The sequence below is a fragment of the Cryptotermes secundus genome, unplaced genomic scaffold (genome assembly GCF_002891405.2).
Source record: "Cryptotermes secundus unplaced genomic scaffold, Csec_1.0 scaffold418, whole genome shotgun sequence".
NCBI classification, from domain to species: domain Eukaryota; kingdom Metazoa; phylum Arthropoda; class Insecta; order Blattodea; family Kalotermitidae; genus Cryptotermes; species Cryptotermes secundus.
The window spans coordinates 362,308-382,775 of NW_019727399.1; the positions used below are offsets into that span (position 1 = coordinate 362,308).

At 39.9% G+C, this 20,468-nt stretch overlaps 2 protein-coding genes across 3 annotated transcripts in view; both read right to left on the reverse strand.

Annotated features, from left to right (window-relative positions):
• LOC111864674 (inositol-trisphosphate 3-kinase homolog) overlaps positions 1-7,573 on the reverse strand; it is a 155,415-nt gene extending 147,842 nt beyond the window's left edge. For both annotated transcript variants that reach the window (XM_023852090.2, XM_023852086.2), the window contains exon 1: positions 7,456-7,573. In XM_023852090.2, coding sequence (XP_023707858.1) covers positions 7,456-7,530 — 75 coding nt within the window. In that variant the 5' untranslated portion in view covers positions 7,531-7,573. The remainder of the gene's footprint in view (positions 1-7,455) is intronic.
• A 3,534-nt stretch (positions 7,574-11,107) lies between these two features.
• LOC111864681 (ionotropic receptor 75a-like) overlaps positions 11,108-20,468 on the reverse strand; it is a 12,165-nt gene continuing 2,804 nt past the window's right edge. Inside the window, exons 3-10 of the mRNA XM_023852105.2 lie at positions 20,016-20,179; positions 18,788-19,075; positions 17,937-18,049; positions 16,774-16,947; positions 15,008-15,234; positions 14,422-14,615; positions 14,071-14,342; positions 11,108-12,266 (exon numbers count right to left, since the gene is read on the reverse strand). Coding sequence (XP_023707873.2) covers positions 12,002-12,266; positions 14,071-14,342; positions 14,422-14,615; positions 15,008-15,234; positions 16,774-16,947; positions 17,937-18,049; positions 18,788-19,075; positions 20,016-20,179 — 1,697 coding nt within the window. The 3' untranslated portion in view covers positions 11,108-12,001. The remainder of the gene's footprint in view (positions 12,267-14,070; positions 14,343-14,421; positions 14,616-15,007; positions 15,235-16,773; positions 16,948-17,936; positions 18,050-18,787; positions 19,076-20,015; positions 20,180-20,468) is intronic.

The window sequence follows — 20,468 nt, forward strand, 5'->3', positions numbered from 1 at the left end:
TGATATCCGGTGATGGTAGCGGTGTGGAGTCAGTTCAACAACCAGGAAAGGACTGAATTACCAACTGCAACAGGATACTATGATACAGAATTCTGTTAGACCGCTTGCCAACACCATTGGCCTATTACAGAAAAGCACTTATTTACTTACTCATGGAGCTGAGCCCTCCTGGAGGAGCCGTCAATTCTGCAGCTATTCAAGAACTTCCCAGCAGTTTATGGAACCCGAAGGTTCATTACCGTGTTCACAGCAGCCCTCCACTGGTTCCTATCCTGAGCCAGATCAATCCAACCCATACTGTCCCATCCTATCTCTCTAAGATCCATTTTAATATTGTCCACTCAACTACGCCTTGGTCTTTCCAGACAGAAAAGCACTAAAATGAGCAATTGATATAAAGAAATGTGAAACATAAAAAACAAGTTAAGAAAGATTATAAATTAATAGAAATCATATTCCTATTAAAAAATTAAAACAAACACAGATATATGCCTACTGTTATCAGCTTTGGCAGTCTCTAATTAACTGAGCGGGTGCACAAGGACTGACAGTGTCCATGGAAGAGTCAGCCTGTTTCTGTCCTTAAAAACATTGAAGATGCTGCCGTCTGGAGAAAGTGTTCTAAGTTTTAAAGATTCCACGATCAAGTCACAACTGTGAGAAGTCTATATAAAAACAATGCGTGGTCACTGACTACACACGTACGTTACCTGACTCTGTAGGCCACACACACACGTGGCAGCTCGGTGTTCGAAACGTGTCATTTGAAGGACAACGATGCAATATAATTAACCTCTAATCCAAGAGTTTTTCGAGGGCCTCTGACACCGCTGCCGGGTGTCCTGTCAGAACCCCTACAACCACGTCCCTTGCGCAGTGCAGGAACGGCACAAAGGGCAACATCTGCCGGGACATAGCATCGCCTTGTGTCCCTTTCCTCAACTGTCGGCGGCGCCGGACCTCCAGCACTCCAACAGCCTTCACTGCGACCTCGTCTTTCGGGACTTCCCTGCGCTCCGTGACGGCCACTACTTCTCTCAGAGTTTCCTCCCTCTTCTCGGCAGGCATTCATATTGGCCTCCATCCATTCCGGATGGGCTTCCATCTTGGCTCTTATCTGTTCTATCACGGCTACAAAACATTCGAAATCCACCATAATTATCCGTCACTAGTGCTCAAGAACAAGATAAGAGTAGAAACGGGATAGCAAATTTCGAAAGAAATGATACCCCTTTTAATCTGAACAGGCTTCTATTACGAGGGGAAAGAGGGTCTCTTCCACTAGTAATATACAGGGTGTTTCATGACTTTAGGGCATAACTGCAGGAGGTGATTTCCTAGGTCTTTGTGATTAAAAAAGTTCATATAAACATGTGTCAGATTTTGGACGGTTACGGAGTTAGACCGTTTTTTCATTCCCGTACACGCCCTCGTGTGAACCGCGTCTGTCAGCTGGCGGGTGGCTATTTTTAGCCAGCTACAGATAGAGCGTTCTCGTTATCTCGAAACTTGAGAGCTACCTAGGGCGGGGTGGGTTGGTATGTCCGGCGCGGTTCACAACCGAGCGGCAGCCTGTGTTGCGGCCAGCGGTGGCTTTTTCGAAAATCCGCTTTAAGCACCAATAAATTCAAATTAAAGATAATTTCACGAAGTTAACTTTACATTCATATTGTAAATGTATCATGTATTATGCTGGTTTATTATTTTGTTCCGTTTATTGTCAGTAATCGTTACCGTCTATTCCGTAACCGTCCAAAATCGGACACATGTTTATATGAACTTTTTTGATCACAAAGACCTAGGAAATCACCTCCTGCAGTTATGCCCTGAAGTCGTGAAACACCCTGTATGTAACAATACGAGTCCTACCTCACAGGAAACATACAGAGACAAACCAACCGGTTAATGCTGTTTAGAGAAATAATCGCTGTTTACTGTGAGAACCATACGGAACACATAAATACACTGTGTGGGCAGAATGCTGAGTTCAGTTCGTACCTCACAGGAACACATTACGTCTCAGCTACAAAGCCCAACCGGTTAATAGTGTTTAGGGAAATAATCGCTGTTTATTGTGAGAACCATACGGAACACATAAATACAATTCATGAACAAAATGAATAATCCCTTAATACTGATGTAGGTGGTACATATAGTTACCAGCTGGCTTTAAGGGTTTAATAACAGAAAACACGTTGAAACCTGTTGACCACAGTTCCCATGTTTCAAAGTTTTACTCATATCGATGGATTTCGTTCCATACAAATGTCTCATAGTGTACAAAACATTATTATTACTGTTAGTAGCACCTGCTACTCGTATTTCATTCAACAGCCTGCGTTGGTACAGCTGTGTTTAACATTAGCACAGTGCTCTGAATAACTCTGACAGAACTGAGTATCCATACTGCGGCATTCTGCGTTATGACACCAAGCAGTCTGCTATGCGGTTACCAACTGCCTCCATTTTCAAGGAAGAACTGAGTCAAGTTGGGACAGTACCAGGTTCTACAGAACTGGGAGGACAGGAGTAGCCAACCAGAAGCCTGGACTGGAAAGGAAGACAGATCCCGCCAATGAGAAACCGCACGCCCTGAATATGGCATCTACTCCAAGACAAGAGGCAGAGTACTTCGACACGCACGGGAAACCAAAGCCCGTGAAGACGGCGACTGTACCTTCCTCGGAAACACCGAGAACCACATGTCAGGCTACACAGTGGCATAATTCACAAGTCCACAACATATGAAACTTCAGTTCCTCAAAAATCCAGCTGCTATTGCTTTCACTTAGCCCTGTGATCTGTTCCAATTCACAGTCAGCTTGTCAGACTACTGATTTTCAGATAAGCCCGTCGCAACACATATATGCATGACCCGAGAGGGATTAGAACCCACGATCCCAGTGTTGGGGGGACCGAAGACGGTACGCACCTTAGACAGTGCCACCAATGTGATTAACAAAACTGATATTTTACCTTTTTGGAATAATGAAGTATCCACAGGGCCATTCTCACGTAAACCACCGCAATCGACTACTTTCTTTACCCGCCTGCGTAAGGTACTAGCTGTCCGCACCCTGTAACAGCTCACACTTGGTGACATCACAGGAACTAACAAAAAAAAACAATAAACAACAAACTCCGTGGTTTTAGTCCGCAAGCGAACTATACCGACCGAGCCACCGCGGCTTGTCGGCGAAGTTAGTGCCAACTTTAGCGGATAGAGGGTATCAAGTGGGCAGCGCAACAAATTCCCACGGCCGTTAATTTCGGTTTCTAGACCGGAGCTGCTATTTCCTTGAAACAGCTCCGAAATTATCATCACGGGGCTGAGTTGAGCCCGTTCCAGACCAATTACTTCTCAGAAAAAAAAATATGGTAGCGACGGGAATCTAACCCGGACCTCTGGATCTGTAGCCAGGAACTCTGACTGCTAGACCATAGAAGCGGTCGATGAGCTGAACATCAAGCTTAATAATGATGGTTCGTTCCAGTTCTAATTTTAATCAGATTCTTTACCGGACTACACGGTATCATATCCCAATGGCCAGTGCTCTTCAGTGTCACTGCTGTGAGAACCTCAAGTCCAACAAAACCACACTGACACTCGTGCAGAAACTTAGAAACTTCTTTTAATTCTCTTAGTGCGAGGTGTAGTTCAACTGGGTCCACTCGGCAGGGCGGCCATTGATTGGCCTATTGTAGCCTGCCCCGGGTGATTATGATGGTGGAGAATTTTGTGGAATGAAGATTGGCAGGGGAAACCGAAGTACTCGGAGAAAACCCGCCCCAGCGCCATTTTGCCCACCACAAATCCCACTTGACCAGACCCGGGATCGAACCCGGGCCGCCGCGGTGGGAAGCCAGCGACTAACTGCTTGAGCTATGGCGTGACCGTAACTCAGAAACTTACTATTTTTTTTTTTCTAAAAGTGGAACAAATGATTTAAAAACAATAATCTCCCTCAGTGAGTGGAAAAGGTCACAAGTAGACACATGACATACTTGGAAATAAATCTAGTCACTTACATAAACAATAAATCCCATGGAACGAAGTGTGTCAGCAGTGAACAGTACCGTCTGTTGCCGCCAGGTCCTGAGAACCTGCCAGCACATCAGAGTGATGTGGTAACAGCATGCGCCACGTGGCTGCATTTAGTCCACACAGTGTATTTGCGTGCTTCCTTTCATTCTCACAATAGCCAGAAAATATTTCCCTAAACAACATAACCGGCTGGTGTTTGTTATGGAGACGGAGTGTTTCCTGTGAGGTACGAACTGGATTTTCATATATTACTCTTAGATGAACTGCCTGCTTGTCGGAGGTTACTGCTGTCACCGGATGATGCAACTGTCCTTGGTTCAGTTCCTTTTAACTTTTAACTTATACCCCGTTCCAAATAGTATTATCACTTCCCTGGTACGCTCGGTGTTGGTGAGTAAACCGTAGCTGCCAGCATGGTGAAGTCCAAGGTCATTAGATTGGACCCCCTAGGCATTAAGAGGGTTATGGACGTTGGAGGCCCCGCAGCCCTAAATACAACCATAAAGAAACCCAGAAAAGTAAATAGAAATAAAGCNAAGCATGGTCATGGGTGACAAAGGGGACCGAAACCAGAATTGACTGTGGTGGCGAGGGCCAGCAGCAATTTACCTGACCGACCGTGAAGTCTGGTGGGTGGAGGCTGTATGCTCTAAACGTGTTACCCACCTACCAGATTAGACGCTGTTCGGCTGTAGTTTCTTTAAGAACGCCGTCAGTAGCACAGACCATAGCCTCGGAGGATGTGACTGGATACGATCGCAGTTTTATTTACAGTACTATCATAGAGAGCCTGAGGTAAATCACGTAAACTTCAGTCAAATTAGGCTGTGTCCTGGCAGGGATTTGAACTGTCCGGTGATTGTACCGACGTACAGATGAGACGCGCTAACGTCCGAGCCCAGGAGACTGAACTCGGGTAATGTTTGCTACCATTCAGTCCAGAACCTTTTGTCTTCTCGTCTGCTGTCCAAAAACATAAAAATTAGAACAGAAAAAACTGTAATTTTTCCTGTGGTTCTGTATGGGTGTGAAACTTGGTCTCTGACATTAAGAGAGGAACATAGACTGCGGTTGTTTGAGAACAGGGTGTTAAGGAGAATATTTGGACCGAAGAGAGATGAAGTGGCAGGATGTTGGAGAAAAATGCATAATGAGGAGCTTCATAACTTGTACTCTTCTCCAAATATAATTAGAATGATCAAGTCAAGGAGGATGGGGTGGGCAGGGCATGGTAGCACGAATTGGGGAGAAAAGGAATGCATATGGGATATTGGTGGGAAAGCCAGAATGAAAGGAATCACTGGGAAGGCCAAGGCGTAGGTGGGTGGACAATATTAAAATGGATCTTAGGGAGATAGGATGGGATTATGTGGATTGGATTGATCTGGCTCAGTATATGGACCAGTGGAGGACTCTTGTAAACATGGTAATGAACATTCGGGTTCCATAAAATGCTGGAAAATTCTTGAGTAGCTCCAGATTTGGCTTCTCCTCAAGAAGAGCTCAGTTCCATAAATAAGTAAGTACCGTCCGAGCCGACTTGCTGACACCTCAAGCAAATGTATACTCTTCCTGAATTCCTCATCTTATGAACGTGACAGTGGTTCAAGGACGAAGTGTGTGCAGTAGTCAGCGCTCATGAAGGTCCAGGAACGAAATGCAAAGCAAATGGCCCCATGGACGTTCCTGGGGCGGCATGTTGGTGCACAGTTCACGTGATTTTCGCGAAATGTGTGTTACATCTGAAATCTGAAGTTGTGACATTGGTCACTTTGGACGTGACGCCATATAGTTTGGTAGAGCTGTACCAATTCCGCCTCCATTGTAGAACTGACCTAGCGGTAGGTTCCTTCAAGACGCTAGTACCCACATACCAAATTTCATGACGTCACATTCCGGAAGATCATAGTTCTCCTTCCTGCGTGAATACAGCAATATGGCGGCTTTATGTCAGTTTCGATGCAGACTGACAAACACTACTGAATACAGCCCACTGTGTCAGCCAATTTAAATTGCAAGTACTTCTGGAAATGAATGACGGATAAGAAAAGGACTGTTTACGTTCTGCATTCGGCTCCTTAAGCCACTGACTGATTTGTAACATAAATTACGCAACAACTCAGTGCAGTAGTCCTTGAGAAGCTAACAGTTGCTCAGTTAAACAAGAAATCCTTCCCCTCCTTTATGCAACCCAAAGGTTCAGTACCGTGTTCACAACAGCCCACCACTCTTCCCAATCACAAGGCAAATCAATTAAATCCACAATCTCCCCTTTAATATCCACTTAATTACTCTCCTCCCATCTATGCCTATTTCTTCCAAGTGGCCTTTTCTCAACAAGTTTGTAAACCAAAACTCTGTATGCTTTTCTTACATCTCCCATGCATGCTACATACCGTCCATCTCATCCTCCTACATTTGAACACCCTAAGAATATTTGAGGGAGAGCAGATTCAAATTACGAGGTTCCTCATCATGTAATTTTCCCTGTCCTTCTGTCTGTTTAGGTCTGAGGCCCAAGTATGTGTGCAAATAACATGGTTTGCAATTTTGTGCGAAAAATCACTAAAGCCTACATCAAGGACCCACTGCCCCTTAGGGCATGAAACCGGTGTTAATTTCAAATAATATTAATACCAATGTTACCAAATGGGGATGGGGCATCAAATAAAAAATTAAAGCTCTGTATGTAAGGTAAGAACACAACCATGAATAGAAAAGTAAAATACAGTCTCGTCGTATCCTCAGTCTTCTTACCGTAACTATGACACTACCGAGAAGCAGGACACTTATTCAAGCCACCGTGTCAGCCCGCTTCCTCCTATCCTGAAACACCATTTCACTCACACAACAGCGGCAGACATAACTTCAGCATTCATGCACGCTTTCCTCACTTTCATGTCAATACGGCATTGAAATGGTGCTTCAAGTAGAAAATAAAAACTGTAAAATTGTTATCGCAATCTAATTGCAACATAAAGGCGGCGAACAAATCAACAAAATTTAACGTGAATGCCAATAAACAATAAAAAATACAGCAATATTGTTCTTGTCCTGGCATTTAGAAGTTCATGAGTTAATCGCCTTAACTCTAACCCCTCCGAGTAAACAAACATCCAACACAAAAGTGCATTCACACGAAGCTGGGAGCATGTCTGTCTTCACACCGTCTCTGGGCTACAATCAAACTAAGAGTGCATAACTAACAGATCCTCAGAACAAACCTTCCTAATAACACGGCACAAAAAAGAATGCCGAACAACGCTCCATCTCGACAAACCACGGGATTTTAACCCTTTGATGACACAATGACATTTGCTTCGGACTGCCGCATGTCACATGGCTCCCACCAAAATCGGATTACAAGGAATAAGACAGAAACGTAAAGAAACATAATTTAGTTTCCTTACCTCCTTAATAACATTCCTCAGGAAGTAGGACGATGAATATGTCGGAGGCGGGAACTGTGTTACCGTTGACGCCATCACTCAACCTTCTTCCGTACACGACTTCCACTACACTGACTAACTGAACTCGTTTCCGACAGATGTCTGCATCCTACATGTATACCAACATGTAAACAAATGGACTTGAGTTTGTCTTGTACTGAATGTCATTTCACGTGTCCCTAAAAAAATTACATTTCAGTGGCACACTGAACGACATACATATATTATCATACAGTGTACATATTCTGACATATTCACTCCGTTCATCCCGAAAAAGGAATGACCCGAACAAATCTTTCGGCTTGAAATGCTACAATTTCCTCCGACACATAACTCTTTGGTGGCAACCAGAGGTAATTGTCGTACGGCGCGAAAAACAAAATATATTCTTAGTATTGCTCTTCAACGGACATCATAACCTATTACACTAAAATAACAAATTGTATTATCCGTTTCTGAATATATAATATTCGTCTCCCTTTCAATTTATACTGTCATGTGATCACTGAACCCCCACTCCCCATGGAACATCTCCACTGATATCACAAATCATTCTTTCGGCCTACACCCTGGCACAGCGAACGCCCACCACAGGCATGTTTCTCCAGACAATTCTATGTTAATAGCCTAACCCACGGTTCCACAAATCAGTGCCGTAGGGCAGTTTATAACAAATGGCATAATATGTCTCTAAACAAAGCAAATGCAACATTGGAATTCCTAAAGTGCCTTTCATGAGAAGTGCACTACACACCATTAAACATTAATAACAAAGTACAATTTGGATATAATAGGGAAACAGGTAGTAATAAATATGAGAGTATATTTTATCACGCAAAAGGGGAACAAGGACTTTTCTTTGTCATAATAGAACTTGGAACAGGAGTAATGCATAAAGGAGAGTGTTTTACTGACATGAAGTTGTAAAGACTAAACTTCAGGCCTTGTTAAGTACTTATAACCTTAAGGATGCTGTTAAGTTTCCTACAATAATTATTAATATGTCAGCTTCGCTAATAGATAATATATTTATTGATAACAGACATAGCTATAGCATTAGGCCATGTATTAATGGGCTATCTGATCACGATGTGCAGCTTGTTACTTTCATGAATGTTACTGTGCCTAATGGTGTTTCTGGCCCTACTTTTATAAGAAATATCAACAAGAATCATATTGAAGATTTTCAAAAGTTATTAAGTTGGGAACACTGGGGAAACATCTTTAAGAATAATAATGTTAATACTGTGCTTAACAATTTTCATAATATGTATCTAAGATATTTATATACCTGCTTTCCAAAAAAGAAGTCAAGCATAATGTTTATAACAACAAATGGATTACACAAGGGAGATTAGGATTTCATGCAAAAGAAAGAGAGTTCTCTTATTGCTAAGCAGGAATTGAAGATTTAAATCTTAAAATATACTATAGATTATATTGTAAAGTATTATCAAAAGTGATTATTGCCGCCAAGAAATTATATTACAATAGAATTATTTCCAAATCCAATAATAAAATGAAAAGCACACGGCAAATTATAAATGAGGAAAAAGGGAAAACAAAAAAGGATAACTGTATTCACTCTATAATGGTAGATAACAAATCAATAAAGAATCAGAACAAAATTGAAAATGTCTTTAATAAGTTCTTCCCATCTATAGCCGATTCAATCATTCCAAACAAGAATATATATTGAAATCAAGAACTACCCACTCCAATAGATTACTTAGTAAACTCATTTAGTGGACCTTACACCAAAATGAAATAGCAATATGCTTCCACTCAGGAAATCACAAGAATTATTAAATCATTAAAGACGAAGAACTCGAATGGATACGATGAAATTTCTAATAGAATTTTAAAAGTAAGCCTTTCATTTATAATTTCCCCATTGACTTACATTTGTAATGCAATTCTTAGTACATCTGTTTTCCCTGATAGATTGAAATTTGCTGTAATCAGACCACTATTTAAAAAAAGGGAAACTCAAAACGTTGCTAACTACAGACCTATATCACTGCTAACTTCCTTTTCTAAGATAATCGAGAAACTTATGTATGCAAGACTCATTCAGCATATCGAGACAAATAATATGTTGGCCCAAGAACAATATGGTTTCAGGTCTCATTCTTTGACCGAGCAGGTGGCCTTTTCATTGATAGATAGCATCCTACACGCTATGAATAATAAGTTAATGGTTGGAGGTATATTTTGTGATCTTCAGAAAGCGTTTGACTGTGTCAATCGCAATTATTTGACGTGTTAATATTTTATGGAATAGAAGGAAAATTTTAAACGGTATCTAACGGACAGATATCAAAAAGTTGTAATAGGTAACAGATTTGACTGCAGAAGCTCTTCTGAATGGGAAGTAATTAAGTGCGGTGTTCCTCAAGGATCAATCCTTGGTCCGCTTTTTTCTTACTTTATATTAATGACTTACCTTCAATAATCAACAGAAACAATAATATAGTACTTTTTGCAGATGACACAAATATTGTAGTAACTGACACAAACAAGCTAGATTTTGAAACTAATCTTAATCAAACTCTTAAAGACATTGATGCATGGTTTAATGCTAATTTGCTCACTTTGAATCTTAACAAATCTCAATATGTTGAATTTCGTTCCATGAATTATTATAACATTACTTCCAAAATTGTAGATGATCAAATTAAATTAATTAAGGTGTCAGAAACAAAATTTTTAGGTTTAATCATTGATGGAAACAACATATTGACTACGTTATCAATACAATTTCAAGGTCATGTTACGCATTGAGAAATATAAAGCATTTTATTCCATTAGATTCATTAAAGTCAATTTATTTTGCCCACATACATTTGATCTTAAGCTATGGCATAATTTTCTGGGGTGGCGTTTCCTGTGCTGGCAATGTTTTTATACTACAAAAGAAGGCTATTAGAATTATCACGAATTCTGATTCAAGTGTCTTGTAGACATTTATTTGAGAAGCTTGAAATAATGACATTCTATTCTCAATTCATATACTCATTAATTTTATTTACAATTAATAATATCCATCTTTTCAATTCTATTAATGAGATTCACAAGTATAAAACCAGATCTCTTAATAATCTCTATTTACCTTCTGTAAACTTAACAAAATACAGTAAGGGTGCATATTAGCAGGTATTAAAGCCTTTAATCATTTACCTCAAGCTTTAAAAGGGTTGATTTCTGACATGCTAAATTTTAAGAGAGCACTGAAGAGATTTTTACTTCATCATTCTTTTTATTCTATGAAAGAATACTATCAACTGGTTAAACGTATTATAGCTTAACAATTGTAATATACTTTTAGTCTAGAAATCTGCAGCAGTCCTATTTAAGACATTAGGAGCAACTATTGGATTGAATTAATGAATTTGAATATAGAAATTAGAATTTTAATAGTTTTAAATGTGTTTTGAAATATATATTGTATGGATCTATGGGAGTTAAATATGATGATGATGATATTATAAACATAATGGGTCATAGGTGTGTAATTTTGTGACTGTATTTGATTTAGTTAATATAGGTATTTTATATGAAATGGTGTAAATACAAGTTTTATAATAAGTTATTTTTTAAGTATGTCCATTAACTGAAATCTTATTCAATTCTTTTATCTTATAATATTATTTATATTTATAGATTGATGTAAGTGACTTTGTTTGATTGACTCGTGCAATTTTGTATATGCATGTTGATGTATCTGTATTCAAAAGGACCACTTCCACGTCCTGGTTTGTTAACCTGTATGGATATATATGGAAAATAAAATGAAATGAAATGAAATGAAATATACACATAAACATATTCTATAGATCCCAGTAGGGAGGATATAAACCCAGTCAGGATACATTAAAAAAATTACAAATGCAATACTGTTACAGAATATATACCAAGAAGAAAATAAATTGCCATAGCCATAATCACATATATTATTACATTATTAATCATTTCTTATTATGCAACACACTTTGCAACAGGTACAATTACACCATGCTCATTATGTCTTATTAGTGAAATAAACTACTAAATCAATTAGAATATATATAAGTCCCACACATTTAGTTCACTATCCAACATAAGAATCTTCACATATACACACTGTTTAAAATCAGACACATGATTATCATCTGTTAATCACTTATAATTAAATTCTTGAAAACAGTACAAGGTGTGAGTTACAGATTTTCCTTCAATATTACTTTAAATTTTGTGCCACATATGTTTAACTTTACAGGGGAGCTTCAATATTTTGGTCCCAAATGTGTTAATGGTATAATATTATTATTATAAATGTTCGTGCCCCAAGAAAAATTATGATGTAAACAATAACTTTTGTGATGAAATATTTTCATAAATTTCATGAATATCAAATGAAAATTTACTAGGGGATACAGTACTAAATTATTGCCCAAGAAAGCTTCATTGTATTTATGTACTTGCGATGAAAGCTTCAAACCTTTACACACCACAGTGGTCTAGCTGCTTATTCCCCAGCCCTGTGAATGACTGTGACATCGCTGGTAGAATCTAAAGCACAATTTATTTGTTTCCTCTTGGAGAATAGTACCTCCATTACTAAAACCCCAACAGAACCAATAATACCATATGCCAGTACCACAAGTGCAGGGTAAAATTCCTGAATGCCTACACTGACGAAGTTTTGTCCTGCTGTCTCACACTTAGGTTTATGGTAGAACCAACGTTTGCCTTCACGATCAATCAGACCAACCTCTCGCAACCAGCAAGTCCTGAAACATTGAATGTTCAGAACAGGACATTTCTCATGTGGTTCGACAACAGCTCTACACATTGTCATAAGACCTACAAAACAACGTTGACCATGAGTACAAGGTGTGGCAATAAAGAAACCGGATTCATGCTCTAACCCTTTATTAAAAAAAAATCAGACAGTCGAAATGTTATCCCCTTCAATGTAGTCCCCTCCCCGATCCCTACACCGCTCCATGCGAATTTTCCACTGTTGGAAGCAGTGCTGCAGGTCATCTTGTGTTATGCTCTTCAAGAGTTGCGTCGCTTTTGCTTTCACTGCATCCACGGACTCGAACCTGGTCCCTTTCAGNAACACAAGCAACCTCTTAGAATTACACATAACACTCTACCATTGACAAAACTATGCCCTCTTAACTGCTGATCTGATTTCCTTGTGTATAATAAATACCATCTGTAAGTGATGATCCTCATTCCTACTTCCATTTCAAAACATATCATTGTGTGCTGGTGCCACTCTCATCCCGTCTCACCTTCTGTACTTCCGCTAAATCAGAATGACACCTCACTATATTTCTTGCTCAATATTTCAATAAATCTGCCTGAAAGATAGCTCCAAGACTAGTATTCTTCCATATTCTTGTATACAAAATATATTATATGAAACTGTCACTACAAAAAATTTATTGTAAGAGTTTGACGGATTTATGTGTTTTCAACCCTCCTCCCCCAGATACACAAAAAAGGTGGTTTTGGAATGCAATCTATGTAAATATGTAGGTATGTACAGATTCGTCCCTTACAGGTGCCACAATATTTTGACTGAATTTATTAATATTTGGTATTTGATAGTTTAACCACCATAAATAAGTTTAAGGAGATTAGGATAGGCATCATCTGCGTTGCAAAGCCTGGACTGACAGAGGACTTATACACAGTGCAAAAGCAAGAATTTTCAATAATATACTATACTGTACATGTGCGATATGTACACTTGACAAAGGCTAATCATATTCATAAGAGACAAACCCATTCTCTCATCAGAGAGGATGTTACATATGGACTATGACCACAAAAGTTCAGTTGAAAAGAAAAATCTCTGGTTATAAGCCTCAAAGGGCTGGTCACCAAGATGAAATGACTGCCTGTAAACTACTAGTCATAAAGTAAATCTGACTCTAATTCTGACAGCTGAGAGCTGCGTTAGGTCCTGGGTCTGAAGTCTCCCAGAGCCCTCACACAATAAAATATGGTTAAGAGTCCTGAGGGCCAGAAGCAATTTAACAGACAGTCAGTCAGATGAAAGCCACGGATAGCGAGTGACAGCCAGACAACCAGTGAGTAGACAGTAATGGCTATGAAGCCATGAATTGCAGTTGAGTCAGTCATGAGATGGTGCTCAGCCGCCAATGATGTAAGCAGAAGAGTAGAAGAATCTCCATTATTGGGAACTGTTACCAGGTAACGACCAGTGAAGACATAGAAGACTTTACGTGTGCTAAAGTACAGAGATTTTCTGAGTGTGTAGAACCGTAAAACTGTTATAGTTACCTGTAGTTGTGAGTTATAATTGTTCAATAAATCCAATTATCAATCCAAACCCCAAATCTAGTCATTAATGCATGACAATAAAAATGTAAAGCTATCGCTGTAACAGGCTGTGGAGACCCACAAGGTTGTGAAATGTCGAAGCTCCCACATTTTCTAGACAGTTGGCTCACAGACGGCAGTGAGGTTGTCAGCCTTACATGCCAGCCACCCTTATTGTCACTAAATAATCTTTAACATAAATGTATTTCAGCAATTTTCTTTATTTCTCCCTACCTTTCCTTAATATGTGGAATGTAAGGTGAGCCCTTCCTTGCAGTAAATGAGAGATGCAGAGATGAAAACATTCGTATCTCTTTAAATCTGCATTTCTCATGATCTTTGTATGTATCGCTGATAAATTTATATGCTCCTGCAAGTCCATGGAAAGCATATAATCCTCTTCGTATTTTCTCCATTCCAACAGTTTCAGAAGTAAATGCTTCTCGAAACGGTTGAGTGTATAACTTCTCTTTAAATACCCTCGTCACTTCAGGATCTGTTGTTTCCTGAAAGATAAATGCAGATATAAAATAGAAACTACTGAAATGATTGCATGAATGAATCATATAAAAATGCAGAACTTACATTTACAAAAATATCAATCATGCTGAGTTTCAGACGACTCTTCATGAGATCCTGTAGTGTGTTGATTGCATCACTTGAAGTTTGCAAGAGTGATACAATAGTTGCAGAATAGGATGTAATAAAAAACACAGCGAGGATCAGCATGAAGATGAAAACGATTCTAGATGAGATGTTCTTTGGGCTGTGCAAAGCATCTGTAATAACAAAGGGATAATTAACTGACCAATCAAATTTGTGAATACAATATTCTGATGTATGTTTATGATAAACGAATATAAGCCATCTGACTATTATAATGCAATAGGAAGTGAAATAGAACCGGGATAATTTAGTTCGTATAGTAGGCCTCAGGCTGGATGCCTGGTGAATCAGGGTTCAATTCCTAGCACAGATTAGATAGTTTTCTCCACAGCATCCACACTGGCTCTGGGGACCACCCAGCCTCCTGTCCAGTGTGTATCATGAGCAGTTTGGTATAGCAGGTTGGGAATGAAGTTACAAGCCAAATGCCACTAGTCCCACAGACAGAGTGTAAAAATTTGTAAAACTTGGATCCATAAAAGTAAAAATATAAGTACAGAATCACCTTGCTGGCAAACAATAGCCAAGGAGTCCATAATGCTATCGCCCCACCCAACAGAGTAGTCCGATGAAGATGGATTTACATGCTGATATATTCGTCGTGTCAACACCAACACAGCTGTCAGTATGGCCACAGTTATGGTATAAGTAATCCACACTGAAGTGCTGAATGGCAACTCATATATCACTGACACACTGGACAGTGAAGGCTTCAGGAACATGAAGGCTCCCCTAAAACACAGGACCTCTGTAAGAGACACAGCACTGCTCTTACTGTGACCCCACTGTGCGAAATACAATCCCCTATTCCTGAATAATATTTATTTTAGATGGAGGTGAGTACTAAACATTCTTAATTTCTTTTGTGGTAAATTTCACAACACTGCCAGTAGTTAAGCTACAGTGCTGAATGAGCGGACGAAAGATAAATTAGAAAGGAATTGGAAGGAAGTGTTCAAAGCCTAATGAAAACATCATCCTCTCAACTGATCCAATAAAACACTGCGGTGCATAAGAATGCACCAAGGGTATTGGTGTGAGACTAAGATTCTATAATCTTTTATTTAAGAGGGCAGCAGAGATAACAGCTATCCTGATTTCACACTTTTCTCAGCCCTACCAGGCAGCTGAGTACTGAGAGTTGACATGGGGGTACAGCAAACAGTCACTGCTAGTGCTCAGACCACTACTGAGATAAAATAAAAATGTTATACTCCTGGTCCACTTCCAAAAATGTTTATGCTCTGCCTACCAGTAATACAATGGCTAAACTGAAAACAAAACACCTTTGAGTTTACACCATACCTAGAGAAGGCAATTTTATACACTCAGGTTCAACAACATTTCCGGTATCACAATTTTGTTTCACTTCATACATTGAAAATGGAGTCGCGTTAGTTTCTTATGGTGATGTAGTAAAGATCAAAGTACTCAATACTGATATACCTTCAAAGATACTTTATTCAGGGAATAAATATGTTACCTCTGTGGTATCACACTGAGACACTTGGTCGGAATTTGGCTGGAAGTGGATGTCATAAATAACATCTCTGTGAGCCTGCCTAATCACTGTAAGTGAACCTACACAGCCAACCACATCCACAAAAGTAATAAACAAAACCCACAGGCTTCAATCCTTCAAACCACAACAGTAAATACATTTAAAAAAAGAAACTCTGCATTCTGCTCACACAGTGTGTTTATGTGTTCTGTATGGTTCTTACAATAAACAGCGATTTTTTCCTAAACAGCATTAACCGGTTGGGCTTTGTAGTGGACAGGTTTCCTGTGAGGTACGGACTGAACTCTGCATTCTGCCCCCACAGTGTATTTGTGTGTTCCGTATGGTTCTCACAATAAACAGCGACTGTTTCCCTAAACAGCATTAACCGGTTGGGCTTTGTAGCGGAGACGTAATGTGTTTCCTGTGAGGTATGAACTGAACTCCGCATTCTGCCCACACAGTGTATTTGTGTGTTCCGTATGGTTCTCACAATAAACAGCGACTGTTTCCCTAAACAGCATTAACCGGTTGGGCTTTGTAGCGGAGACGTAATGTGTTTCCTGTGAGGTATGAACTGAACTCCGCATTCTGCCCTCACAGTGTATTTGTGTGTTCTATATGATTCTTAACAATAAACAGTGATTAGTTCCCTAAACAACTCCCTGATCCTTATTATGGAGCGAGAGTGTTCCTATGAGGTAGGAACTGAATGTTTACTACTTATTAAGACGAATTTCATGCTTCAGAGGAAAGCCAAATAATCTTACCTGAAGAGGATTGTTTCTCCAGCATAATCAATAGCAGGCAACCGTTCTGTTTTAAAAAGAAGCCCAGTGGCACCAATCTCACAGTTACCACACTGTAGCAATCCTACTGCACCATTGAAACATTCTGATCCATTTATGGGATAGCCCCAAGTGTCTGTGAGGCAAAGTTCCATTCTGCAATATATAATTACACTCAACCATGTTCACAAAGACAAACAGATGATTAAGAGCTGTTAGTCCCATCTCTCACTTCAGTCTGGACAACAAAATAGAGGCAAAACAAAGGATCAATAATAACATCAATCCCATTTTAATATCTTCCCCAGGGCCAAACCATAGTTCAGGTGGTCAGTCACCAGGTTCTTACTATCAAGGCATAAGGCCATGCCATAGCTCAAGCAGTTAGTCGCTGGCTTCCCACCACGGCAGCCCGTGTTCGATCCCAGGTCTGGTCAAGTGGGATTTGTAGTGGACAAAGTGGCGCTGGGGTGGGTTTTCTCCAAGTACTTCGGTTTCCCCTGCCAATCTTCATTCCACCAAATTCTCCATCATCGTAATCACCCGGGGTAGGTACAATAGGCCAATCAGTGGCCACTGTGCCAAGTGGACCCAGCTGGACTCCACCCACCACTAAGCAACTTTAAAAAAAAATTACTATTAAGGCCAGGGTTCAATCACAGGACAGTTAATGTTGGATATATGGTGCATGAAGTGACATTGGGACAGGTTTCTGTCCTAGCATTTTGGTTTCCTTTTCCAATTATAATTCCCTCAGTGCTCCATATTCATCTGTTATTCAGAACTGGCACAAGGGACCTGCTTATACTCTGAATCGCTGCAGGAGCTTTCAGGTGAATCTCACTGCTTGACCTGAAGGTGGCTCTTGTTCTAGCAACATACCAACACTCCCTCCACCCTCTTCTGAAAAGTTCACAGACCCAGTTATTTCCCATACAATTCATAACAAACAGTCTGATAGAATGGGCAGGTGTCCATATTTAGCTCTTGTGACAGTAGCAAGAATTTGGTCTCACCTCATGGCAAGAATATAAAGAAGATAAATAAATATAACTCTCTCAGGGATTGGAATCATAAAATGGAAAATTCACACATTTTGAAGGGCCTCTGTCCAGTAAATTTGGCGTGACAAGATTATATGTTACCTAAAATTCAGCATTGTAGCAATGTGACTCATAAGCACAAAATGCACCTTGCTGTCTGAGTTGATATGTCTGTACTGCAAGTCCAGGAAATTTCTCCATGTGCCTTCTGCCAGCTGTAAATGAAATAACAGATATTGTTTTAGTCAGACATAATTGCTTCGTGTGTGTGTGTGTGTGTGTGTGGGGGGGAGGTCCAATCACTGCAGTCTGAAAAATCTCAGTACCCACTGACCATGACAGAATTATGAAAGAGTAACTCAGACCGAACAAATTGGTACAGCAGTAACACCCCATACTTGTGTTTGCTAAGTGCCCAGTTCAGGGACACCAGCTGTCCTCCTTATCGAAGATTTCTGTGCTTTTCATCAGTCCCTCCATGCAAATGTTACGGTAGTACCTTGATCAGGCCAAGACTTTTTCCTTCCATGTCTTTCCAATTCATTATCCACCAGTCAACCTACCATTCAGTGCTGTATTCCCAACAGTATCACACAATAAACCACAGACAAGCAAGCAAGAAGGAATCTGATCCATGTTGTTAATTAAAGTGTGTCTCAAATATATCTGGCATTGCATCATCTTCAGACAGTCATGCAGTAATCATCAGAAAATTCCTAGACTCTATTTTCAAAATATGATACAAACCAAAATCGCCATACCATAGTCGAAGAAAGAGAACAATTTTTTTCCAAAATGTTGCCTACTTCAGAGATCTTTCAGACAATGCATATATACACTTCACACATCTGCACTTGCTCTAAGTGCAATTGATATCCATAATTCAGACTGAAGTACACTGACATCCCTCAATATCATAACAACTGCAATTACCAGAAGTTTATGCAGCATACCACAGTAACAGTTGGAATAGTGATCTCTCCATAGTCGGTTCGCTTGGGTCCTGCAGGAAGCTGTAGTTCTGGGTTCCAGTAGCGAGGAGGGGTGACAGTCAGAGACCGGCCGACTCCAACATGATACAGATCCTGAAGAACTGTCTGGTTTACTCCAGGCACTCTGTAAGCCACAGTCACATGGCTGTCTAGGGGCAAATATAATGGTTCCAGAACTGAGTGTGGCAGCTCTTCTGGTGACAGGAGCAACCAGTAGCGCAGTCTGCTGAACAGCTTCTGACTAGATGCCTGCAGAAAACACACACCTTAATTCTCTTTTTTTAATTCGCTTAGCGGGGGGTGGAGTCCAACTGGGTCCACTTGGCATGGCGGCAACTGATTGCCCTATTGTAGCCTGCCCTGGGTGATTATGATGGAGAATTTGGTAAAATGAAGATTGGCAGGGGAAACCGAAGTACTCGGAGAAAACGCACCCCAGCGCCACTTTGTTCACCACAAATCCCACTTAACCAGACCGGGGATCAAACCCAGGCCGCCACGGTGGGAAGCCAGCGACTAACCGCTTGAGCTATGGCGCGGCCAACATACACTTTAACATACTACATATCCTACGTCCTTCTCCCATGCACTGCCACACACAATCATACTGTAGGCTTCTGTGTTCTTGCTGTGCTGTCAGGTAGTCAGATGGGGGCAATGAACATTGGTACACTCCTGGCAGACTACTGGGTGTCATAAGACACACGAGTTCAAAGGCCGAAGCTCAAAGTCACAGGACTCTTGTACTAGCACACTTAATAATACTTAATACTTAAAAATGTTATTTTTTTTTGTAAATATCCTTTTTTCCAAGGAAAACAACTGTGTTATGTTAGGAAAATCTGGGGATGATCTGAGTAACTTAACCGTTTAAAGCAGACTGGTAACTATACATACCATCTACTTCAACGTTAAAAAAACATAACTTTTGCCAACACAGTATATTTATGTGTTCTATATGATTCTCAAAATAAACAGCATTAACCAATTAGTCTTTCTGAGATGCAGTGTTTTCTATGAGGTAGAAACTGAATCCTTATATATTATTCAGACCAATTCCTGACTTCAAAGCGATAATAAAAGTTCAAATGCTTTCAATGAGTTCAATCTACTACCCTGTCTTGGCTTTTATTATAACTCCGCATAACAGCAATGTGTTCTTTAACTATAAAGCCATTATTCTAAGTACCGTTTGCAGCAGCTGGCTGCTCCATTCACACTGCACATCAACGATCACAGCTAATGGACAAAAGCTGGTCTGCAGCAACAAAGTCATGTCTATATCAGAGTCTGGCATATGAATCTGTGTACATAGGCCCTTAGCAGAGCAAGCTGCATTCAGATGTAGGATATCTGGAAAGGAATCCACAGTACATACTTTATTCCTTAATATTAATCATACTAAACAAAATACTATGCTATATTTTAGCGTCCTGTTGCACTGATTTAAGTCCATGATTTATTTAATTCGTCTTGCAGTGCATACACTCATTTATCTCCTTCTCTCCCTCGCACTACATGTTTCAGCATAATAATGCCATCTTCAGGTGCTTACTTATCCACGTCAAACCAGTTCATTGCATGCCATGTTCACACATTAAAATAACTAAAATATGTATCTATCATATACATTGTCAAACGT